At 44.3% G+C, this 26002-nt stretch overlaps 1 protein-coding gene across 2 annotated transcripts; it reads left to right on the top strand.

Annotated features, from left to right (window-relative positions):
• Positions 1-642: 642 nt before the first annotated feature.
• DCAF15 (DDB1 and CUL4 associated factor 15) lies at positions 643-25193 on the top strand. Of its 2 annotated transcripts, XM_035097442.2 has the most exons (14): positions 874-1005; positions 2467-2572; positions 5892-5989; positions 6108-6243; positions 9900-10006; positions 12551-12687; positions 13154-13324; positions 15619-16194; positions 19791-19882; positions 21316-21444; positions 22670-22755; positions 23480-23584; positions 24100-24215; positions 24559-25193. In XM_035097442.2, the coding sequence occupies exons 2-14, from the start codon at positions 2519-2521 to the stop codon at positions 24612-24614; spliced, it is 1863 nt and encodes a 620-aa protein (XP_034953333.2). In that variant the 5' UTR covers positions 874-1005; positions 2467-2518; the 3' UTR covers positions 24615-25193. The 2 variants fall into 2 exon arrangements, with proteins under 2 accessions (XP_034953332.2, XP_034953333.2); XM_035097441.2 differs by lacking the exon at positions 2467-2572 and having other exon boundaries at positions 643-1005.
• Positions 25194-26002: the final 809 nt, after the last annotated feature.

Here is a 26002-nt window from a genome sequence, read left to right as displayed (position 1 = left end):
TCTAAAATTTACAGCATGTTATAATTTATGGGAGAATTGTATGAAAATGATATACCGCTGGCATTTAATGCCATGTAAGCTGGCTAAAATGTATGGGGGAATAAGCCCGAGGTGCTGGAGGTGCAAGAAGGAGGAAGGTACATACTTCCATATGTGGTGGTCCTGCCAAAATATAAAAGAATATTGGAATAAAATATGTTGTTGTTGTTGTTGTTTAGTCGTTTAGTCATGTCCGACTCTTCATGACCCCATGGACCAGAGCACGCCAGGCACTCCTGTCTTGCACTGCCTCCCGCAGTTTGGTCAAACTCATGTTCGTAGCTTCGAGAACACTGTCCAACCAACTTTCTATCAACTCCTGCCTAGGTAAGGAAGGCTCCCTCTCGCTCCCTGTGGTCCTCGCTTGACAGGACTGCAGGCCGAAGCCTAGTTGCCACGGCAACACACACGTTTTTATTTTGCCCTATCGGCTTCCTCTATGTTAGGGGCGGGACTGAGAACCCAGTTAAGGCGGGGCATTAAGGCACGCATCGTTTCTCTTCGGCGGCAACTGAAAGCTATTTCCCAGACTGAAAAGCGGCACCACCAATCGCAAGCCGCTGAGAGCTCAGCACGCGCGGGTGCAGGATTTCGCTCTGGTGGGGGCAGGCAGCGGGGATGATCGGCAGCAGCGGCTGCCAATGGAGAGCGAGAAATGGAGAGCGAGAGAGGAGCGCATCAGAATCCCAGAGCGCCGCGGCGAGCGGCGACTCCTCGCGCTCGAGGCTGGCCAATGAGGAGAAAGCGATGGGCGGGGCTCCGATAGGGGCGCTCGTTGGGAGGGGGAGAGAGAGAGGTTGCTGCTGCTGCTGCTGCTGCTCTGGCGGCGGTGGCGAGGAGGAGGAAAATGGCGCCGAGCTCGAATCGGAGCGGGGCGGCGGCGCGTCAGGAGGCAAGCGGGGCTCGGCGGAGTCCGGGCGCGGCGGGAGGCGGGAGCATGTGGTGAGGCAGCTCGAGCGCGTCAAGGTGAGGAAAGCGGCGGGGCCTGGCCCTGAGCGGCGGAGGTGGAAGGCGAGGGACGGGCGGCGTGTGGGAAGCAGTGGGGTCGAGATGGGGAAAAGACCCCGCGGGGATGGAGGAGATCTTAAGGGGTGCGGGGAGGGGCGGAAAGAAAGGCGGCCGGGCGGGGTGTGTGTGTCTGTGTTGGTGCCACGGCCGAGACCTTCCGCGCTGAAGGCAGGAAATGTCTATACTGTGCTGTATGTTTATTTATTTATTAAATAAAATGTACACACCGCTTGGTTGATTGCTCCCCACCCCCCCAAAAAAACCACTCATCAGAGCAGTTTACAGGAAGATAAAACATGAATGTCGGGGGGACGACGACCTCACAACCCTACTTTAAAACATGCAAAAGTTAAAATGCTAAAGCAGATTAAAATTACCTCAGCTTTCATTGGCAGGCTTGTCTAAACAATAATGTTTTTAGTTGCATGACTACTGCTACTACAACTACTGTTACCATTACTATTATAATATATCTATTTATATATACAACCCACCCTTTTCCCTGACAGGGACTCGGCTGGGAACATAGGGAATAATAATAAAAAAGCAATTAAACACCAGTAGAATAAAAACTACAAGTATATATGTGTGTGTACACACACACATATACACACGTTTAGTCTAAACATACAGATGAAAACAACAATCACAGTAGCAACCCCCTCATTAAAAATGGCAGAAGGACAATATGGAGGGAGCTAATTTAAAAATAAAATATGTTTTTTATGGTTTTCAAGAGTAACATCATAAACGGAACATAAAAACAAAAAGAACACATGCTAGGAGGGAGCCAGTCTTCACTTCTCCAGGGAGGGAGTTCCAAAGTTATCTGGGAGGAGCCACCACCAAGAAGGCCTTCGTTCAATGTAAATTGGGGAAGGTGTGTATGTTTGAGGTTATGAATTGGATTTGGGCATACAAATTAGATTTTTTTTATTTTAAAAAAAGAATCTGTAAGATAAATGGATGGGATTATATGGTAGGTTATAACCATGTAAAACACCTTGCACATAGTTGTGCATTGGGTATTGAAATCCTTGAAAGCTAATGCCCACATAAACCAAGTTTTAGCCTTTTCTTCTGCAACAAACCAATACAGACACCCCTTCAGAATTGTTAATACTGTAGGTATGGGTGTGTGTATCCTGAGGAGAAACAAGTGTACCGGGAGAGTGAATGGCAGACTGTGATGGAAGTGCAGTCACAGGCTGGAGAAGATTGTGTGGCACTAGGGAGGCTGGTGAGGAGTAGGATGAGGGAATGAGCTGCTGCCTGTGGTTGGGGGTGTGCAAGGAGTTTGTGAAAGATGGCGGTGGAATGTTGCTTTAAGGAAGAGTGGGAAACACATGCAGCTAATAATAATACCAAAACCAAAAGAGTCTGCTCTTGCTGGACTTCTCACTACCCTTCACTCCACAGGCCCATCTGCTATCAACTGTTCCAGTGGAAGCAAGTCCAGTAGAGAGGATGCATGCAAGGAGCACCTCACAGCTGGCCATCCCTACCCATTAAGGCCTTTTTACCAGTAACTGCCCTGTGGGAAAGATCCTGATTACTTTTATACATTGTTATGTTGTGGTCTTCATTCATTCATTTATAAAAATGCAGTTTAATGTTACTTTTAAGCCATCTTGACAGATTTGTATGTAAGGTGGAATATAAATAGTTGAAATAAATGAATAGCTTTGTGTGTGTGATGAAAACATTAAGAATTCTTCTGCTAAAAGATTATCTATGAAAGTAGATACCGTGTTTCCCCTTTTTTAAGACACCGTCTTATAACTTTTTTTCCTTAAAAAAACACAGGGTGGCTTATTTTTGGTGGGGTGTCTTATGGTCTCCTCGGCTGGGCCAGGCCGCTGGCTCGGGGTGCTGCTGGGCACTACGCGCAGCGTTGCTGAGCTCTGTCCTACCTGACAAGGCTGTTGTATGTATTAGAACAATACAATGTATGCACAAAGATTTCAGAAGAAAGGGACGAGGGCTCTGCTGGGTGCTCTGAGCTGCTGAGTGCTCCGCGCGCTCCAGCAGCTGGTTCTGGGCAGCGGGACAGCAAGCCTCCTTGGCCAGGCAGAGGCAAGACCGCTGGCTCCGGCGCTCTGTCTGGCGCTGCCGGGTGCTCTGAGCTGCTGAGCGCTCTGCGCGCTCCAGCAGCTGGTTCCTGCCGGCCGGCCGGCCACTGCCTCCGGTGCTCCACCCGGTGCTGCTGAGCGCTCGGCGCTGCGGAGCGCTCCGCTCTGCAGCAGCCGTTCCGGGCGGCAGGGTGGGAGGTCTCCTCAGCTGGGCGGAGGCGGGGCCGCTGGCTTCGGCGCTCCGCCCGGTGCTGCTGGGCGCTCTGAGCGCTCGGCGCTGCGGAGCGCTCCGCTCTACAGCAGCCGTTCCGGGCGGCAGGGCGGGAGGTCTCCTCAGCTGGGCGGAGGCGAGGCCGCTGGCTTCGGCGCTCCGCCCGGTGCTGCTGGGCGCTCTGAGCGCTCGGCGCTGCGGAGCGCTCCGCTCCGCAGCAGCCGGTTCCGGGCGGCAGTTCTCCTCAGCCGGGCGCTCCGCGCGCTCACCACTACAACAGCAGCCGCTTCCCAGGCCCCCCTGGCTGACTGGGTCCCGCTGGCTGGCTGGGGCGCTCGGCGGTCTCGCTTTTAAAATCCAAAATCTAGTCACTTACATAGGATCTCAGTCTAATTCAGCAACATCTTACTGCCAGTAGTGGCCATAAGGAGGGTGTTAGTTTTCATACACGGCATGGAAGTATGTCTTATTTTCGGGGTATGTCTTATCTTTCGCAAAAGCTTAAAAATGCTGCCATGGCTTACTTTATGACTACGTCTTAAAAAAGGGGAAACACGGTAGTTAGGAGGAGGTAAATGGTGTATGGAGGTATTTCTGGCTGTGTTGGATTAGGCTAGTACAAGAGAGGCATATGTTCAAACGCCTGCTTTACCATCAAGCTAATCATGTGACCTTTGGCTAGTTGTTCTTCTGTCTGTCTGATTTACCTCGTTGGGTTGTGTGCAATGTTCGAAACTCCCATTCTAGGCGCATTTTGCGACAGGGAATTTCATTAGCACGAGCAGCTCCTGAGCTCTGCACCTAAGATTTCAGATTAAAACTGCAGAGTAGAAGGAAAGGAGGACCTTTTTTTTGCCTCCTCACTTCCAGCTACTCTCTGAAGACCAGAGAAGAGACACTCTTAAGAATATTAGGAGGGTGGGCGGAGGAAGGACTACCATGTGAAAAATTAACATAATATTTTAGCTGCAGTTCAATTGATTTTCAGCTTTGTATTCTTGTTATAAAAAAGCATGCTTAGGCATTCCTATAACCTTGGTTTAAGGTGCCCTTTTGTTCCTAGCTTTCATATCTCAGTTTCTAACACTGGTTGTGTGGTTCTGGGTAAGACAAAGATGTTGTAATCTACAGACACATGTGTAGGGAAAGAGCAAGCATATTGAGAGAATGTGAAATAGTATTGTGATGGAAGGAACATAAAATTGAAGAGGATGTAAAATTAATATAATAGAGGGGGTTTATATTGTTTGTGAGTTGCAGAGACCAGTAGCATTCAGATTCACAGTTAGTGGACAGCCGAGGACAGATCATCTGTTCCCAGCCATTTTTCGTTTTCTGCAGAAATAATTCATTATTAATCTTTTATGTTGTGGCTTGTTGGATGAAGTACTTCAAAGCTTTATTGTCCTTTGCTATGCCAGTCTTTTGGGGAGCCTTCTAATAAAGAATATAATTTCTTTGCTAGATTGAACCAAAATCCTTCTAATCCAGCAGTCAGATGCTCCTGGAAAACTTTCAGGCAGGGCATATAGATAATGGTTAACAGGAGGTTTTCCTCAGCACCTGTTAATCAGATGTATATTACATCTGTACACAGAGGTTCCTTTTTATTGTCACTAAAAGCATTTGGTCAGACCTGTTCTCTGGGGGCATGTAAAATTACTTATAAAAGTAATCTATTGCTGTTGCTGCTGTCTTCTGTAAAGCCATATTGTGCTGTGTGAAGCCACATTACTTTTTCTTCAATTTAGTTCCCCACCCCCTTTTCTAAAATAAACAAGCCATTTTCAAACCATGGGTTATGATTAAAAAGGTGGCTTCTTTCAACCACAATGTTTGGATCATATACAGCTGTACCTCAGAAGTTGAATGGAATCCGTTCTGGAAGTCCGTTTGACTTCCAAGATGTTCAGAAGCTGCATCGGATGTTTGGGTTCCTAAGAATGTTCGCAAACCAGAACATTAATTTCCGGGTTTGCGGGGTTCAGGAGCCAAAACGTTCGACTCACAAGGCGTTCGTCAACCAAGGCCCAAGGTATGACTGTATAATGTAACCCAGAGTTCTTTGAAATGAAACAAAGTGTTAGCTCTGTCCTCCTTACATCTGCTAAGGAGAAGGAAGAGAAGAGTGTGAGTCTCATTCTAGTTTATGCATTTAACACTAAACCATAGTTTAATGTTAAGTGCAAGCCAGCTGTTGGGTCATTGGCACCTGCTATCACTCCTTGTGCCTTTAACACCAGAGCAAAGCGTGTAAGTGAAAAGTTGGCCACTTTTAAGTCCATTCCTATTCATTTGTGTCATCTTGATTCTTGAGTGGGGCAGTGATATTCATGTGCAACTAGAGGTATGGCTCATCTGTGCTGTAAGGTTTGCAGTTGATTTGTGCCAAGAATCAGTGACTTGTCAGGACCACAAAGATGGCACCAGATGCTTCTGCTGCTGATTAAGCCCCATGTAACTGATGTGGCCCGTTCCCCCCTTTTGACCATTTGTGGTACTTTATACATTAGATATGGCCTTGAGATCTTTAAGAGAACCTTCTTTGATACCCCTTGCAGATCAGTGGACAGCTCTCACCTCGCCTCTTCCGTAAGCTACCACCAAGAGTTTGTGTATCCTTGAAGAGCATTGTTGATGAACATTTCTTGAGTGCAAGGTAAGACTATGTCCCTCATTCTGTGATGAACTGTCATTGTGCTGGCTCTTCCCTAACTGCATGGGTGATCTTTCTATACATGGACCTGATAGTCTTAATTTGGCATTTTTCTTTGCAGGCACATTTTCCTTGGCTTCTCTAAGTGTGGGAGATACGTCTTGTCCTACACCAGCAGCAGTGGTGATGATGATTTCTCCTTCTATATCTACCATCTCTATTGGTGGGAGTTCAATGTCCACAGCAAACTAAAAATGGTATGGTTCAAGCGGCATATGATGGGTATGGAATTGAGATCTCCCCCTTGTTGTGAATTAGGGGGATTAGCTTGGTCCTCAGAATTAAGCACAACTTGCCTTGTTATTGGTGGAACACTGTGGAAGGCACTTGGAAAACTTCAGGTAGTGGGAAATCAGGATTCAGGGAGAGTTTCGGCTTGGCAACAGGAAGAAGTATGATCTTTGAGCCATAATTGAAATTGGATCCCATCAAATAGCTGGGTCAGACATGCCAACTCTAGGTGGCAAGATGTCTTCGGGGCCCAGCCCCTCCATGCTGTGGGGGCTGGTGTAGCCTAGCAGAAGGCTGCGCAATGTCGTGAGATGTGTGTGATGTTGTATGACACCCTCCCCCCCCCCAATCTTGGGGGGAACCTGGCGCCTCTGAGCATGGTGCTCTGTATTTGTGACACTGATTTGCAAAGCGTGTGAACTTTAGTTCTCATGTGTATTTGTGTCCTGTCTGACAGTTTGCTAGGAAGGATTAACACATCTGTTGAAGCCAATGTAGAATAATATATTTGCCCTTACATACTTGCAGTACTTGCTTATCACAGGTATACAGATTGCTTCTTGATACCCAACCATCTAAAAGCTGCAATTTATCAATCTGGCAAACAGAGTTTGCAGATAATTTTTACATACAAAAACAAGTGTTAGTAATCTGTTTTTGGCAAGAGACGTTTTTTATGGGGTAGTGGATGCCATTTTTTGTGCTGATCACAAAACCTATGTGCACTCCTGGAGCACATGTATTCTCTTATCAACCTAGACCAATTATAGTTGTGAAGATAAACTTAAGAGCATAATAGCCCTGCTAGGTTAGATCAAAAGCCCATCCAGTTCAGTGTTCTGTTCTCACAGTGGCCAACCAGGTTCTATGAGAAGCCCAGAAGCATTAATCAGTTGGGCTGACTTCATTCCTCATGCTGAGGCTGCCTCAGATGGGCTAGCTTGGACTTTATGGTTTCCAGGACAATCATGGGGTTGCATCATTTGCCCAATACATCATTAGCCCAGCCCATGATGCCAGATATACCCTTGACCTGGGAATTGCCACAGAACAGATTGGTAATACTCCGTTGTGAGTTGGTTGTCATGGATGGGTTGTATCCTGGGTAGATTTGGGTTGAATGCAACTACTCCACTCTATTAGTGGTGAGGGCATTGAGATAGTCTGTCTATGGAGACTTATGGAATTTGATGGATTCCTGAATGCTCTGAAGAATTTTCTGTCTGATGCTCCTGTTGCTTCAGGAGGGCTGACAGTAGAGCATAGGTGATGTAAATCTCTGAATCTGACAGAACACAAGTGAGAGTGCATTAATGCTCTCCATGTAGCATCAAAGGCAGATAAAGCTGATTACTTTGGCACCATTGCTTCTGCACGACTAGCAGAGCTTCTAGTGGTGAATAGATTTTTTGTTACCTGGCTGGTAGAGCATCTCTCCGACACCCTTGGAAGCCTGCTTTGACCATTTTTGGCATAAAATGTATTTGGACTTTGCTCCCTACTACTTTCCTCCCCTCCACGTACCCCTAAATCTATTCCAGGGGTTCCCTCAACCCTCTGGAGCAGATTTGGAGATGGCATTGGGGGGGGGGGAGAAGAGGGGCTCAAATTCCCAGTGCACCAGCAAAAATCCTTGTACTGCCTCCTGCTAATGCAAGAGGTTAGTTGAATCTTGCCCTAGAAATTGCATGAAAACATGAATGTAGAAGACCCTGGTGTTGCAGTAATGTTAATTTAAGTTCATTTGGGACCATTGCCCTCATTTTCCTCATGATTCAGGCTAATACTGATTTTTGCTGTACATCTTTGCTTACAACACCAGTAGCCTTTGAACTCATGCCCCATTCTGACACTACCTTTACTCCCCTCTCCACACTTTTTGTATTAAATTGTATGGACGTTTGCTTGCTTTTGTCTATTCTGATTTTGTAATCAATAAATTTGATTATTAATCAAAACGTCTCCATTGGCAAAAAGAGTGCAGTTGAGGTGCAAAGAGAAAGGCAGTATGGTTACCTGGTTGGCTTTCTGAAAGGACTAAACTAAACAAAGAATTTCCCGAAGAATTCTGTGGGGAGGTGGGGTGAAGTGGAGGCTAAAGTCTTCTGGGGGAAAATTCCTTTCACAGTGGAGTGATGGAAGGAAAGGATGAAGGGAGCTTATCAGCTTCAGAGGACAGATCTCCCTTTACAAGTAAGAGTGGGAAGCCAGTATGGCTTGGGTGCCACAGAGATGAGCTGATTAACTTTTGAGTAGATCTCACTGCCACCTTGTTCACTTAGGTGACCAATGGTAAGGAGGCTGGTGACATCCTGAGGTGATGCTAGTACCGGTACTAGGGTACCACAAAGGTACTACAGTGGTACCTCGGTTTATGAACACAATTGGTTCCGGAAGTCTGTTCATAAACTGAAGCGTTCATAAACTGAAGCGAACTTTCCCATTGAAAGTAATGGAAAGTGGATTAATCCGTTCCAGACGGTCCGCGGAGTAACCGTTCATAAACTGAAGCGAACTTTTCCATTGAAAGTAATGGAAAGTGGATTAATCCGTTCCAGACGGGTCCGTGAAGTACTTAAACTGAAGCGTTCATAAACTGAAACATGGGTGTAATTGGTTCCGGAAGTCTGTTCATAAACTGAAGCGTTCATAAACTGAAGCGAACTTTCCCATTAAAAGTAATGGAAAGTGAATTAATCCATTCCAGATGGGTCCGCGGCGTTCATAAACCGAAAATTCATAAACCGAGGTGTTCATAAACCGAGGTTCCACTGTAACAGGATCAAGCTGGCAGTGAAGAGTAGAATGGGGGTGGGAAACAAAGCAAGTTTTCAAAAAGCAAGCCAGAGTCTGATCATCTGTGGGACAACTTACAGTTTTTAGTTTGCTTCCAACCAACCAACCCCATGGCTTAACATGATGTGTGAACCAGGCCAAGGTGAATCTTTTTGAATCAAAGGGAATTAATATTAGTGAACTGCTGTACACAAATACAGGTTCTGATTAATAGGGGTTACAAATTTAGACAAAGAAACCTCTACTAAAAGCAAACCAGTACTTTAACTTTTAGAGGGTATTATTAACCGGCTTCACATTGGTTTATGCTTGGGCCTGTCATGGCTTACTACAGGCATCCGAACCTGGTGCCCTCCATGTATTTTGGACTATAATTGCTGTCATCCCCAGCCTGTGTGGCCAGTGGTCAGGGATGATGGGAGTTGCTCCAAAGCATGTGGTTGGCCACTGAGAATAGATGGGCCTCCTGTTCTGCAGAGCTCTTATGTTCTTATGAAATGCACCAAATTTGGCAAGGCTGGTGTGCTGCGTCAATCGATGTTAAGTCTGGATTAATTATGAATATAAAATAGCAATCCTCACAAATCTAGAAAACCCATTTGAACTAAGGTTTAATCACAGAAAGTGCTTATTGCTTCCTCCATGAATTAATACTGTACAGCTCTAAACCATTAATTGGTTGGGTACTAATGGGACTAATTTGTTGGATACAGTACAGGTTTTAAGTGTATCCTCCTTTTTTCATGGGGTCATCTATTGCTAAGTCTCTTTTCTAAGGCCCAAGTGGGGTTTCTGAAATTTTACCAAGTGTCTTGCTGCCCCTTAGGTACGTCAGGTTCGATTGTTCCAAGATGAAGAAATCTACAGTGACCTCTACTTGACTGTATGTGAATGGCCCAGTGACTCCTCCAAGGTCATCGTTTTTGGTTTCAAGTATGTTTCTTTCAATGAAACTCGCTTTTGAGATTGAGTGTGATATCTGCCAGTTGAACTTCCCACATTTCCATGAGAATCAGGAACTCATTATACTTTCTTGAGGCATTCTGGATTACTGCTTATTATATTCTGCCTCTTAAGGAATGCTAAAAATTAGGAAAGGTGTTGGTGTCTTTACAAATTATTTAACTAACTGACGTGGCCCCCTTACTTTGATTAATTGAATCAAGCAAAAGGGTTGTGTCAGTTCCAGAGTTTGTCAGGACATTATTACCTTTCCTGAACCAAGGCTCTCTTACTTCCATGTTGTTCTAAGTAGAGCTTTGAGCTGCAGATAAAACAGATGCTAGCAAGAATTCAGTTTAAGAGGCTGTTCCTTTGCTGTTGAATGAGTTAGTGTGACTATGGAGAAGGATCATAGCTTAGTGGTGGAGCACATTCTTTTCATGTAAAAAATTGCTGGTGCCATCCCTGGAAACCTCAGATAGAGCAGGGAAAGTCTCAGACTTCCGGTCTACCGCCAGCGCTGATCGGCGAGGAATCCTCGAGCTCAGAGGTTCCTGGCGCTGTGAGGGAGGGGGAGAGCAACGCAGCCCCCCAAAAGAACCCCAGATTGAGCTTTCTGGGGGCATGAGAGCTCGGCTGCGCCCAAATGTGACTCCTCTGCTCACCAGCAAGCTCTCCTTGAGAGCTCCGAGTCAGAGCGGAGTTGCAGTCGCGGGCACCATTTTCGGGTCTACTGCTACCCTCACAGAGCGAAGTTCTGAGCCGGCAGCGGAGAGCAGTGGATTTTTTTAAAAAAAAAGGATTTGAAAGACATTCGACACCGTGAGTAACAGAAAGAATTTTTAAAAAATTCAATTGAAAAGAATTGGCCACAGGAGGAGATCTAAACAGGAAGTCGTTCTCCCCCATTGAGAGAACGGTGACACAGTTAACTTGCCTGCAGCCGGAGAGTTTGACAGGACTTTAATAACTTCCAAGGATTGGTCTTAAAACCTCCCCCCTGAGGCAGGGTAAAGGGGAGAAGGATTGATAACATTAAAATCCCTGTAAATTTTTAAAATTTGGACTGGGGGAAGCCCCCCGGGAACTGGAGTTGGGTCCCTGGAGGGGTCAGCCAGCCGCCATTATGACATCACAGTAGGAAGGAATTTGTTTACCTCTTTGAGGCTGAGAACTCTTAACTTTGAAGAGAGAGCAAATATAAGGCTGTGTACAAGAAGTTTGATAATGCTCTTTTCAGAAATGGACACAATATTTTAAAAATATGAACAAGAATTAAAAATGTTGAGAACCAGATCGGACGTAAACTTTGTTTCTGAGGTTTGGATATATGAACAGCGCCACTTCCTGCATTGTAATCTGTGCAGCTCCCATGGATTTTGAGACAAACAGGATGTCAGTAGACACAACATCATCTGGCTCTTTAGACATTGTGGATTATCAAAAACTCCTGGAACTGATTTTGGACGTGAGAGATGAATTGCAACAGAACAATATAGAGATTCACAAAATAAGACAGAACTCTGTGGAAAGTGAAGGTGGATTGGTCTTAGTAGAGAATTAACCGAAGCAGGATGCAGTCCTGGACAATATAACTGAACTTAAAAAAGAGGAGGAAGATGTATGGAATACTGTTCCCCCAGTGGGAGAGGGGGAACAAGACTTATGTTTGAATCAAGGAGTCCTCAAAGAAGAACCAGTATGGAATAATGTCCTCCCAGTGAGAGAGGGAGGGCCTGAGCTTAACTGGGGGGAAATTGAGATAGGGCTGGAAAGTGAAAACATAGCTGGATGGTACTGTGCTACAGTTAGAAAATGGGGGGGGGGCAGCAGGGGAGAAAGAAGGGAGAGTGGTGGACAGGTGGCGAAGGAGTGGGAATAGGGTGAGGAGTAACAATGGGTTATTTTCTGATCGACTAAGATGGTCCGAAACTGGAATGTTTTATGGAGCTGGTTGATACATCTGGGAGGTCCAGAGTCCAGGGGAAGGGGGGTAGAATTAGATAAATGTGTTAAAAGTTATTATGATATAAGAAATAATATTTGAATGTATGGAAAATTTTGGGGTATAAATTGTGAGGCTAAAGGAAGAAGTAGAGATGGATGGGAAAATAAAGTTAGATTTGGATTAATTAATGAATTATAGGTTGAGGATAGTCAATGTTTTTTTTCTTCTTTGAGTAGATTAGAATTGGTAGGGAAATAATGGAAAAATTGTGTTAGAATGATTTAAGATGATAAAGGAAAAATGCTTAATTTAGATTTAATAAATGGACCCAGTGTGGGGGGAATCGAGGAAGTCCACAATGTCAAGTTGACATGTTTTTGTTTTTTGATTATGTTTTATTCTTGCTTTTTGTGTTAAAATGTTTGAAAATTAATATTATTTGAAAAAGATAGAGCAGGGAAAATCTCCTGGTTGTGATGCTGGGGCACTGCTGTCATTCAGTGTGGTCACTTCTGAGCTTGAACAAAAGATGGATGGAAGGATACATGAATTTCCTCCTCTGAAAATTGCCCCTTCTCTCCTGATAGTACCCGTTCAACCAATGGCCTGCTCATGAACATGATGATGAGTGATGAAAACCATCGGGATATCTACATTAGTACAGTTGCTATGCCTCCTCTTGTGCACTGTCCCAGCTGCAGGGACATGGCCTTTGCACATCCAGGTGAGTGGCCTATTGCTGGCAAAGTGCCCTAAATTAAGAGTCTTGGAAGGACTGATTGAAACGTTTAGTAGGGTAGCTAAAGCAGTAATAATTGCACCTGTAATCCAATGTGGGGAAATGACAGGATTCACATCATTAGAAGGAATACTTCTGCTCAATGTAATTTTCCTTAAAAAATTTCATATTGCATGCATTTCTAGTTATTAAAATGTGGCAGTCACCAAAAGTTCCTTTTTATGAAACCACTAATAAATGTGAAACATTGAAAATTTATGGCCATTGAACTTTTGTTTATAGCCATAAAGAACTTGTTTAGTTTTAGAGCCACCCCAATTCCAAGGCTCAGGATATAGTTTCAAATTCTTTCTGTTCTGCTCTAGAAATTCAGAAATCAACTATTTACTTTCCCCCATGTTCAGAGCTTGCCCTAAGTTGGTGCTGATGATCCTTTGTACATGCTCCCTAGGTGATCCAAACGCCAAATGTTTGCAGCATGGGTTCATGCTGCACACCAAGTACCAGGTGGTGTACCCTTTCCCCACATTCCAGCCAGCATTCCAGCTTAAGAAGGACCAAGTGGTGCTGCTTAATACCAGCTATTCTCTGGTAGCTTGTGCTGTTTCTGTGCACACATCAGGTAAGAGTATGGGGAAGTTTGTGTGTCACTTCTCAGCCTCTGGATGAGAGTCTGTGCAAGGTGAGCTTTGAGATGTTCAACCTCAAGTGTTGCATGCCTCTGTTGCTTTTTAGAACTGGGACTGCCCAGTTAAAACATTCGTATGTTGAAGCTTCCTTTCATTTGGAACACTGAGAAGATTCCCCATTGCAATAAATTGAAGTGCTTCCACTTTTATGTATCAAAAAGAATTCTTCAGTCCTAAAAATCTAATTCAAACTGAGGTGAACTTACTTTTCTTTGAACCCCAAGGATTTTTAGTATGGCGAACAAAATAATAAAAAGGCATTGATGTTTTAAAATACAAAATGACAGAACATTGTTTTTACCCTCTTGGCTCTAAGCTTATACAGTTTTAAGACAAAAATCTGAAAAGCCTGAGCAAATGAAAAAAGGCCTATCTGGCACTGGATAGATAACAAAGTCAGTGCTGGACAAGTCTTTCTTGGGATGGTGAAAGAGATACTGCTATCGCAGATAAAGCCTTTTCACTGATCTCTGTTTTGCCTTCTGGTTCTGAGAAAGTATAGGAAAGGGTGGACTGGAAGGGCTAATGAAGGTGAGAGGAATAGGCTCTTGGAATATTATTTTATTTATTTCATAAAGTTTATACACTGCTTGATTATATATTTTAAAAACCCTCAAAGCAGAAAGGTAAAACAATAAAATCAAGAAAAAGTTACAACCATACTTTAGCATAACCTGAACTTTCTAAGCATCTGGGTAGCCTTGTCTGAACAAGAATGTTTTTAGCAGGCGCTGAAAAGACTACAGTAAAAGGCGCCTGCTTCATATCAATAGGCAAGGCATTCCAAAGTATAGGTGCCACAGTAAATGATCAAGTTCTTACAAATGCAGAAGAGGTATTATGTGGCACCTGTAGTAGTGCCAGTTTCACCAGTCGAAGTGGTCGAGTGGGCACATGGGGCAAGGTGATCTCGTAGGTAAACTAGACCCAAGTTGTTAAAGGCTTTCTATACTAATAGAAACTTGGCCTAGTAATGAGCAGGCAACCAGTGCAGACCTCTGAGCACAGGTGTTTTATGCTGACATGACCTTCATTGTGTTGCAGCATTCTGCACTAACTACAGCTTCTGGATCAAGCATGAGAGAAGCCTCATGTAGAGCGCATTGCATTAATCCAGTCTTGAACTAACAAATGCATGAACTACTGTGGCAACACTTTCCTGGTTCAGGAAAGGCCGTAGCTGTTGAATTAGCTGCAGTTGGGAAAAAGCACTTCTAGCCTCAGATGCTACCTGAGCCTCCAGCCACAGAGCTGGATCCAGAATCACTCCCAAATTGCGAAACTGCTCCTTCAGGGGGAGTGCAACCCCATCCAGGGCAGGCAACTGACCAAATTCTTGGATATTGGAGCTACTTGCCCACAATGCACCGTGGTGACCTCAGTCATTAAAAATGAAAGGTTCTATCAACATTTGTCCATCTTGGGGTGGGAAGTATTTGTCACGCTAAACTAAATTTTAGAAAGACTGTGCTGCTGCAATAAGGAACTGCCCAATTGACACTTCCATCTTTGGTCCATCTTTCCCAGTACTAATCTATCTTGCAAATCCTTATATGGAGGTGCCAGGGATTAAAACTCCAATGCTTACTATTATTCTTATTATATATTTATTTATACCCCCCCTCCCTTTCCCCTGTCAGAACTCAAGGCAGCTTACAGATTAAAAACAAGAATCACTAAAAACCAAAAAGTGATATTTTAAATAATGATTATAATTAAAACCATATACATATATACAGTAGTTTATGTATACATGTTTATGCAATATGTATATGCCCCATTTCTGAACTAAACCAGTCGTTGTCATAGATGTGAATTCTGCTTGAAAAAGAGGTAGGCTTGTAGACAGGCTGAAGTCCAGCCAGCCTGTGGGAAGCAAGGAGAGCTTTGATATAAAAAACATGCAGAAAAACATAAGAAGAGTCTGCTGGGTCAAGCCAATGGCCCATCTAATCCGTCACTGTTCTCAGAGTGGCCATCCAGAAGCCCATTGGAAGCCTGATTGCAGAACCTGAGTGCAACAACACTTTCCCGTGCCCCTTAAACATTTTATCACTGCATCTTACCCCTTCCAAAGGGAACAGAACCTAAGATTTTAATCAGTTATTGATATCTGATTACCTTGAAGTCATACTGTTTTGCTGGTGATTGAAAACGATGGCACATTGGGTGCAGAAATTGCAGTCTATTCAGCATTTTCTAACTTTCCTTCGCTACCTTCTTTCAGATGACAGCAACTTTTGCCAAATTCTTTATGATAGGAGTCGTCAGCCCTGGTCTCCTGTTGAAGTCAGCCACACAGCTCTCATCTCACAGTGCCCTGCGGGCTTGGAAGAAGGGCTAGAAAGAGATAACTGTTACTGTCAGGATGGAGCTGCACTGCAGCAGCCCCTTGCCGTGCCTCCGCAGGACACAGGAAACCATGTCTCCCCTGCTGTAGCTATGGCAAAGGAGTTTGTTGCGGACATCTTCCGGAGAGCCAAGGAAGCTAAAGGCACTGCCCTGATGGAAGAGGAGGCAGGCAGTGGGCTTCAGTGCCTTCTTGACTCTGATGGGGCCCTTGGCCAGGGCAGTTCAGCCTCTTGGGATCTAGGGAAGAGATTGGGGTCTTGCTTGCATGGCAGTGGCACTTGTAGCTCCACATCTCCTGGGAAAGACAGCATCTCTGATGTGGATGGATCTCCCAAAGATTCACCCACTGCCAGTGCTGAACTGGAAAACCAGCCAACAGAGCCAGGCTACGTGAACTATACTAAACTGCGTTATGTTATGGAGCCCAGTGATTCTTCTGAGGCAGAAGTTGGTAAGTGTCCCTTTAAAACAAAGCATGGTGTTTTGGGGAAGGAGCAGGTGACAGGGTTTTGAACCTCTGGCATCTGGATCTGCAGGCACGATCAAAGAGGCTCAGTAACAAAGCCTGCAGTTGTGCTGGTTCTCGATAGGCATCCTCTTCCCTAGAAGGCATAGTGTGTCAGGCCCATGCTATTGGTTGACTTCCTATATGTACAAGGAAAAGCCTTTTTCTTCAGCCTTGGGAATGTTTCCCATGCTGTCCCCGTTGTATACAGCTACGAGCAGCAGTTTTCTTCTTGTGTTGCCCCTGATCTCATGGGCTCCCTCTGAACACTCAAACAACAGTTTGGGGCAGGCCTGGCAGTGGGACTGCATGAGAGATTTTTGCTCTTCTCTTCTGGAAATACTGTATACAACACAGGGACTTAAAGGTTTCCATGTCTCCTATTAATGTGAAACAGTGAGGTGGAACTATGTTGAGGCATGGAGCCTAGTTGCCCTAGGCTGAATGGGCCTTGTAATGCCAATTCTACTAGTATAGTAGCTGATAGAACTAATTGTGACTTGTTTATAATCATAGCAAGTGGCTGTTGAAACTCTTGAGAAGTAAGTCCATGTATAAGAGGCTAATTTTTATTTTCACTTTAAGGGCAATGGATTTGACAGAAATTTGATAATTAATATGCGACTTCAACAAGAGAATACTGAGTGTGCATGTAGGGTTTTTTCCTTGGGATATTTTCCTAATCCTACCTCGGTGTTAAGCAGTATGTTTACAGATGCATAAAGGAAGGAATGTGTGTACTCTGCAAGAAAAGGAAAATCAAACTGCCAAGGAAAGCTGAATTATGTGATCTATGTAAGTTAGGCAGAGGTGCTGGTGTATACATCTTGCAAAACTTATTGGTCATAGGGAGGACCAAAGAGCTGAGCACAGCACTGACCACTGACATCCTGCTCACTTCTCCCCACCCCAGTGGTGGATAAAGGGTGTTCATCTGAATTCATTCACTGAGAGTCTGAAGGTCTGCATAAAGTATGAATAGGGGACAGACATGTCTTCTGCATGCATGTATTTTGAAACATGATAAAAAAATTCCTTCAGTAGCACCTTAAAGACCAACTAAGTTTTTATTTTGGTATGAGCTTTCGTGTGCATGCACACTTCTTCAGATACATGCTTAGCCAGAAAACTAGGTGCCCTACCATCCATTGAGTCATTTTGAATGACGGTTCCATTATTGCTTCATTTTATGCCCTTGGAGTGATTTAGGTTTGCAAGGTTCAACAACTCATCTTTCTGGCAAAACTAGGATGCTGCACTTCACCATGATTGCTTGGTTTTCCTATGTGCATTGTTTGGGTCCCTCGAATGGGAAACCTATTTCAGCCCAAGGATTGTGTTCCTTTCTGGGGAATCTTCCGAGACAAATATGCCAGAGGTTGGTGGGGCCAGAGGCAAATATAGGCAGAATAATGATTCATTTTACCTCCTTACCGTAGGCTAGTTTCTGTACATATTCATCGCACGCTCTCTCTGCCTCTCTAGCCATGCAGAAACACGTCTGGTGCAAAGCAGGGGCAGTGAGGGGGTATGGCCTGTGGAGGGGGATGTACCCTGGGGAAAGTTCTGAGGGCCAGATAGAGAGGCCTGGATAGCAGCATTTTGTCCCTGGGCCTGAGGTTCCCCATCCCTGCTCTGAACCAAACAGAATGGGGGATGTTGGGAACACAATGCAAGGAAAACCTTACGGTAAGTAGGCTGCTCCGTGGCAGGGTTTGGCAAATGAAACATAATAATAATAATAATAATAATAATAATAATAATAATAATAAATAAAATTTTATTTATGCCCTGCTCTCCCCAGTCAGAACCGGGCTCAGGGCGGCTCACACCAATAAAATTACAATAAAACATAAAAAGCAATTAATTAAAATACAGATTAAAATACAGTATTAAAATTTAAAATGCAGCCTCATTTTGAGTAGTCAAATACAAGCCATGAGGGAGGAAAAACGCAGGGGTCAGACTAAGTCCAACCCAAAGGCCAGGCGGAACAGCTCTGTCTTGCTGGCCCTGTGGAAAGATGACAAATCCCGCAGGGCCCTGGTCTCCTGTGAAAGAGTGTCCAACCAAGTTGGGGCCAATACTGAAAAAGCCCTGGCCCTAGTAGAGGCCAATCTAGCCACCTTATGGCTCGGGATCTCCAGAAGATTGTTGTTTGTGGACCTTAAAGTCCTCCGTGGGGCATACCAGGAGAGGCGGTCCCGTAGATACGAGGGTCCCAAGCCGCATGATTATGTTAGGTCTCTTGGCTTTGTGCTTGAGTTGGCTGTGGTGACAGATCTCCAGCCATGGAAAATGTAGACCTCATGTCTGAAATTGTAGACTTGGCAAATGTTCAAAACATTTGACATGCATCTGTGGGCAGGGGTGTGCATGTGGGCCCTGCTGCAGTGTCCCCGTGTGCGTCATTCTGCATGCTCAGTCCTCAACTTGCCCCATGTTGAGGTGGGAGGAGTCTGCAGGGGGGCTGTACTCATTTTGCTTGAACTCGAGTGAATCGCCTTGCAGTGTTGGGAACCTGCTCTATCAGGGTCACCAGTCATGTGGAAGGCTCTTCTCCCACTCAGGTGAAGTAACATAGAAGCCCCCTGCAGACCACCCCATGCAGCATGAGGACGATTGCAAACTAAAGGAGGATGTGCTACATGTATGAGGAAATTGGACGTGGGAGTTGTGTACATGCCCTTGCCGCTGCCCACATTTAAAAGCATTTGTGTGTTAAGACACTAAGTATGCCTTATATTTTCCTCTTGGGTGGTTGTGCCTCTGTGAATCATCCACTTTCCACGAATCTGTACAATCTGTAGAGTTGGAAGGGACCACATGGGTCATATAGTCCAGCCGCATTGTTTGCTCAAATCCATGACCCTGGAGATTAAGAATATCATGCTTTAGTGACTGTTGAAGCAGATTCAGTTTTAGACTACAAAAAGTCTGGGGAAGACACTGTGAATCCACCCTTAGAAGCAAATGTTGAGCCTTGGTGCCTTGCTGCTGTAATTGGACCAGTATGAGGAAACATGGGTTTCAATTGCCTTTCAGGTCACAAATCTGGCCTGGTGGTTTTGCACATTGCTGCCTCTCAGTCTTGCCCACCTCACAGCACATGAAATAATTTCTTATCTTTTCATTTTTGCATACTTCCACCTGTATGGCACACTACTGATAGGGCAGTCTCCAAACAGAGTAGAAATTTATTTATACTTGTAAAATGTGAAGAAGGCTAATATAATGGGGAGAGGAGGGGGAAAGGAATTTTTAAAATATTTCCATCAATGCAAAGCTGAGACTGGGAAAAGCAGCCTCAGCCTTGCATTGTTGGAAAGATGAAAATTTCCTTTTGAAGCATCCTGTTCCAGGAGCAAAGATTCTTTTGGTCCCTGATGTGCGCACTGTCTCTTCCTTCCTCCCTCCCTCTCTCTTTCTCTTTCATTCTCCCTAAATTTGAGCTGCTTGGACAGGTGCTTCATCTTGGCATCTGTTTCTTTTGACTGTGTGAGATTACCCTCTCCTTCGTCTCATATTGTGTTTACTTTCAGAATATGAGGATGATAAGATCTCCTTGCCATTTGTTGTGACAGACCTGCAAGGAAGAAATTTGAAGCTGCTGAAAGAGAAGGCTGTCTGTCAGGTGAGGGTGGTTCTGGTCCCAGCATCATTAGAGAAACTGGATTTGCAGCTAGCCTAGACTTGTGATTGGTTCACTTAAACTGAACCATCTTGATTTATTTCTATTAACAAGGTGACCTAAAGTCACTGAGAGGAGTTAATTTAAACTCAAGCAGGTTTCTCCTTCCCACTTATTTCCTAAACAGAAGTGTATACTGATTACTTCATATAACCAGAAAGAAGTGTAGTTTTGCAACTAGAGGGTTGTATTCCGTGCTAGTTCTATTAAGAAGAGACTCGTTGAAGTTCATTGATCCAAGTTAGTCATGTCCATTTATTTCAGTGGGTCTGTTCCAGAGCCTTCAATACAGATCTGTTCACCTCCCAAAAATTTTAAACTGAAAGCTGAAACTCATTCAGAAAGGTATCTGGTGTAGTCCTCTGGAGACTGCATCCCAAAAACTTGAGCACATGGAGGAATGAGCAAGTGATTGAATGACAATTATGTATGTACCAGCTCTCTGCATATGGAAAAACTAGAAAGTCGTGGAGGAAGCTAGTTCAGAATCCTTCCTAATGTGCTAATTGTCCCCAGGCTGGGCATTTTGACATTGGGGAACTTTCAAACGTGATTTCCCCCACCTACGTTCTGCAATGATACAGTCCCTAGAGAGCTGAACTTTCTCGTTTTTAATCATGTAGATCATACTGATGGGCCAGACGGTCTAGGAAGTCCATCACACCAGCAATACGCCACCCTAAGGGGTGCTTCCACATGGATTTGCTACACATGGCTGGCTTTTGCAATATATTACAGCTGTGCCATAGAGCCACCTCAGGGAGCAGGGAGCTTAGCAGCAGGCACATGCTCATAATATATGATGCTGGCTTAAAGGATTATTAGAGGAGTAGAATCAGCTTTCCCCCTCAACTGAAGAGTAATATATTTGGTTACAAAATGTCCTCTAACTGGTGGTGTTTCTAGTCTTCTGCCGTCATCCTATGACAGTTACTGAGCTTTCTGCTACCGAAATGCTGCTCTGTTAGTGTTGATGCACCTGGCCTACAGAACTCACTAGTAGAAAGTTGGCAGCCTTCATCTTGGCTCACTTGCACCAACTGCTCATCCATCATCTGCAACATGAGGTCACTTACAGAGATTGCATCTATCCACTACCCTCCAGCGATAAAAGGGAGCTGTTTTGATACCAGAGGGGGGCAGCAGGTTCCACCTCAAAGGAGTCTCTGGAAGGTGCTCTCTGCCATTTTGACTTTCCCTCCCAAGCTTTGTTAGGATTAAAGTTGTTTTAGATTCACAGTTGGGTTTTGCACATTGTAAGTTTTTATGCTGTAAATGTTTGAGAATTTAGAATTGTCTCAAGGTGGCTCTGGTGCAGGGCTGGCGATGCAAATGCTTCCCCTTTCCTAAAGCTGCATCTTTCTTTGCCTTTCCAGGGCCAATACTTAACAGTGGAGCAACTGACTTTAGATTTTGAGTATGTCATTAATGAGGTGATCCGGAACGATGCCTCATGGTCCAAGCAGTTTTGCTCCTTCAGTGACTACGACATCGTCATTTTGGAGGTAAGACAATGTTGGGTGTATTACCGCACCAACGGTGCCCCATTTGGGTGCAGTTTGGGTCATTGAGGAACTATGTTGCATCCTTGCAGCCATTGATCTCTGGACTTTATTTCCAAGGAAGGGCTTTATTTGTTGTCTCTTTTATTAATTTTTGATAGCTACATCGAATCCTTTTGAAGCTAAAGTGAGAGAGATATCAACATAAATAGCCAATGCATGTCTAGTTGGCATTTACTGTATTGCTACACTACAAGAGCCCTTGGCAATTGACCTACCTGTTTAATACCCTCTAGCAAGCCCCACTCCTATCCTTTCTTTAATTTTCTGGTTAGTTGTGACTGAAGGGGAGACTGAAACACAGTTGCACCATTGTTTGAAAACCAGAACTCTCACTATGCTTGCCATTGACCATGTTGGCCAATAGTGCCAAGGCATACTTAAAATGCTGTGGCCTTAGTAATTTAGGCTAGTACATGTGAATTATATTCAGTGCCAGCAGATGTCATCACCTGTTTGATTTTCCAACTCAAAAGGGCCTTTGAGAGTCCCATTCTGCTTTCAGGCATGATACCTAATTTGTATGGGAGCCTTCACTAATAAGGGGTAGCGGGAGACCTTCTTTTCTACCTCACCAAAGGTGGCTGATATGGAACCTTCCTTTTTTTAAAGACAGAGATGGCCAATTGTCTCCCTAGTGTCTCATTATAAGGTGCAAAGCTTGCTACTGCTATTTACCTCTCATTTCTTGGGAGACATATCCACCAGATTGGAAGTGGTACTCTGCAACACAGTCCCAAGACTGCCCCAGGGGAGGATTGAAAGGGGTGGGAGAAATCCTTCTCCCATGGTATCTCACAGCTTCTTGAGCCTGTGTGGCTTGGGTTATGCCTAGCCAAGGAATTAAGAGTGTGTGTGTTGTGTTGACCAGGGAATGTGCACACAGGGGGAGAAGTAGAATTGTTCCATCTGGCAAGCTAAAATGCTTGCATTGATGGAACCATTGCCTTGGTGTGATGTTGAAGCTCACCCCGTTGCTGATTTAAAGCAATAGTTAGATAGCAGAACTCTATAAAAACATAAGGCACTAGAACAAATGCCTGTCCCCAAAAGTTGTGTACATATTCTGAAAGGTGTTGGGCCAGCAATTCTGACTTACTGGTCCCGATATAAGTACGGTGCAGTTCAGGTAGTTTGCTTTTACCAGCTGTCAACTTTGCCTTCCTAGGTGTGTCCAGAAACCAACCAAGTTATTATCAATATCGGACTCCTGCTCCTAGCCTTTCCTTCTCCTGATGAAGAGGGGCAGCTCAGGTGAGTCTCTGTCAGACCCACCTTGGGCCTCTGAATATCTTCTCTCTTTGAATTTCTGTCATGTTAGGATTTTGACACAGAAGGACCTTTGGTAGGGGGAGAAATATTTTGGAGTGATTTACTAGAGTAGAAGGAAGCAGACTAAACATTAATATATAGGGCTTAAAAGTCATACACTTCACCTGTTTTGTCAGCTCACTTTTGCATTTTGGTCTTAATTTGGGTGGAGCTAAGTGAATTTTTTGCAGAACCCTCATTTTGTGTGTGTGTTGGGGGGGGGGAGAAATCAGATTTTAATGAAATTTTTACAAATGTGGTCTCATGATTTGTCAAAATATTGCCCAATACTGCAAATAGTAACATTAATGTCATTTGTCAAATAGTCAAAACCACCCAGCTAGCAAATATTTTCCAGTATTTACTCTCAGGTAATGAAATCAGATGCAAAATCCCAATCTTAGTACTTGGGCAAATACTTGGCAATAACTAGTATGTGAAAATAGCATCTGCGGAGGATATATATTGAGAGCAAATTACTTTCAGCTGTGGTTCTGAGTATCTAAGCTCTCTTCCTGGAGCCAATAGCTGGGCATAGGCTGGCGGAGGTCCATCAGTTGCTGAGATTAATCTTGGAGTAATTTACAAGGTATGTCGTTGGAAAGAGGATGTTGCTTTCTAGTGTACACAGCTGCTTGTCTAGATTGCCCTTTTCTGGTTTTCACAGGCCAAAGACATATCACACTAGTCTCAAAGTTGCATGGGATCTGAACACTGGCATCTTTGTCACAGTCAGTGTGGGAGACCTCACAGAAGTCAAAGGGCAGACCAGGTAAGACATTGTGTGATGTGCCATAAGGGAAATCCATCTCAGACAGCTGGTTCTAGTTGACTAGTTACCAGTTGCCCGATATATTCAGTATTATGAACAACGCACCAAAACGTATTTTGAACACACACAAATTCTTCATGTAGAACTGCATCCATTTATTTTTAATTGGCTATGCAATGTATGGGCCTGTATTTAGTACAGTTCCACCCCCTGTATTTTTTGTTGTAATCTGTTATTTTTTGTGAAATAGTCTATATTTTTATAAATAAATAAAATAATTAAGGAGCTTGCTAAAGCCAACTATCACCTGTACCCATACTGTTTCACCTAAAACCGTTCCCACAGCTGAAGGGAGTTTATAGTTGCAAATGAGTAGACATTTCACGAAGCCTCAGTCTGTTGTGGATTAATGATACCAAGATGGGGAAAGAAACTGTGATTTCTTCCTTAGTACTTTGTTGGAGACCTGTTTGCAGATTGTGGATGCTGATAGAGCCCCATCTTTCTTCCCTTAGTGGCAGTGTGTGGAGCTCCTACCGGAAAAGCTGTGTGGACATGGTAATGAAATGGCTGGTGCCAGAGAGCAGTGGTCGTTATGTCAACAGGATGACTAACGAGGCCCTTCATAAAGGTAACTCAGCACTTTCTAGGAGGCCCCTGGGTGCCTTCCTCAAGGCATAGTGGTGATACCGTAGTTGACTGGTTAATGTTGAGGCAGGAAGCCTACTTCAAACCAGGGAGCCAGCTGCTGGTTTCTGTGCCTCTCAGGAGGACAACATGTCTTTTCTAGGACACGGAAGGACTCATTCTCACCCTTGCTGTTGCTCAGGGCTAGCTTTAAGTTTCAGCTTATTCCTGTGCCTCCTTCCTAAATTGTAATGTGGTGTATTCTTGGAACACTGATGGCCTTTTGTGGATTGCCTGGCCCAGATCAGTGTGTGACTAATTTCATGTCTTCCTCCTTCCCCCTACAGGCTGCTCCTTGAAATTCCTTGCCGACAACGAGCGTTACACTTGGATTGTCTTATGAGGCCAGGTTCAGAAGCAAAGCTTACATCAGTAGTTCATTTCCTGCCATAACTGTGTGTCACATTCAACTACCTCCCTTGTTAAAAGTTTTTAATTTCCCTATCCCTTTGGACTAGACAGTTGCCCCAATGACCCTGAGTGCATCTTAATTGATTTGTGGGTAGAACCACACCCTCTGCTTCATTGTCTCTACATGCTGGGGGGGGGGAATACAAGGCTGGTCCAGATGCTCTGAAAAGCCTGCCTCTCCTTGTAAGGTAGTCGTACTAGTTGGACTACACAGGCTCCAACAGAAAAGCAGCTGCTTCTGTGCAGTTATGTCCATTTGTACTTGGTGAAACTGCAAGGAGACTCTTAAGAGGTGAGTCTTCTACAGGGTTTGTCCTCCTCGGGCCTAGAAAATGAAATGATTCCGGGGCAACGATTGTTAAGGAGACCAAAACCAACTTCCCTGTTTTGAGTTTCAGTGTTTCAGGACCCCCACCCCCCGAGTGGATGGGGCCACAAATGTGTTTTTCATTCTTTTAATTTGTCTCAAGCAGGCTTTCTCTTCCCTGCAATAAACATTTAAATTTGAGAATGGCTGTTATTGTTTCATTTGCTCTTTGAGAGGAAAAAACTTCATCACTTCCAAGGCTATATTTGAGAACCTACTTACATTGCAGCCAGAGGTGGGTTTAGGGTACTTCAACTGGTTTGGCTACATGGGTGCCACAACAATGATGTAGAACAGAGTGTGAGAGGTGGGGCGCAGAATTTTAGTGTTGCACAGGGTGCTGCTGAAATTTGAGAGCCCAAAATCCACCACTGCTGCAGCAAGGTGTATGTATATTCCCAAAGCCACTGGCTGCAAACTTAGGAGATGCTTGTGCAAGCTCAAGATGCTTTTTTGCCTCTTTTCAACTGCAAGGCAACAGTGAAAATAAAGAGCGGTCCAGCTTTGCATTGCAGCAGCTGAAATGTTTTGTTTACACCCCGCCCTTCTTCCATATAACTCGAAGCAATGTACACAGGCTTCCTAGCTGGAGTATCAATGCCCACACTTGCTCAGGTTCAGCAAGGTAGTATTGTATCATGCACCTTCTGACCATATTCTGTCTGCCATTAACTTCTCCTTTCTCGTACTATGGCACAAAAATATGCTTGTTTCAAGAGGGAGGGGAGAGATCAGAGAAGGGAAGAGTGGCAAGATTCATGGTGGATTGGGAGTGGGGAGGCATTACTCCACCACCACTGAGAAGTATTCACTTGAAATCAAAGTTGAAATATTAGCACATTACCAGCAAAACCACTAAAAGGTTGCAGTTTCAAGGCTTTGTGCCCTGGATTTCATATAAATTATTCTTATACAAGTGTGAATAATTCACAGTCCTATAATTGTCAAATAGC

The sequence above is a fragment of the Zootoca vivipara genome, chromosome 16 (assembly GCF_963506605.1).
Source record: "Zootoca vivipara chromosome 16, rZooViv1.1, whole genome shotgun sequence".
NCBI lineage: Eukaryota > Metazoa > Chordata > Lepidosauria > Squamata > Lacertidae > Zootoca > Zootoca vivipara.
Note: the sequence above shows the minus strand (reverse complement) of the source record. Positions and strands in the feature narration are given on the sequence as shown.

Bases quoted from the DNA above. Each gene is read 5' to 3' on its own strand.
- DCAF15 (XM_035097441.2), top strand. From the start codon at position 658: ATGATCGGCAGCAGCGGCTGCCAATGGAGAGCGAGAAATGGAGAGCGA. The intron at 1,006-5,891 runs GTGAGGAAAGCG...TACCCCTTGCAG, and splicing joins GGCAGCTCGAGCGCGTCAAG to ATCAGTGGACAGCTCTCACC. The intron at 24,216-24,558 runs GTAACTCAGCAC...TTCCCCCTACAG, and splicing joins TAACGAGGCCCTTCATAAAG to GCTGCTCCTTGAAATTCCTT.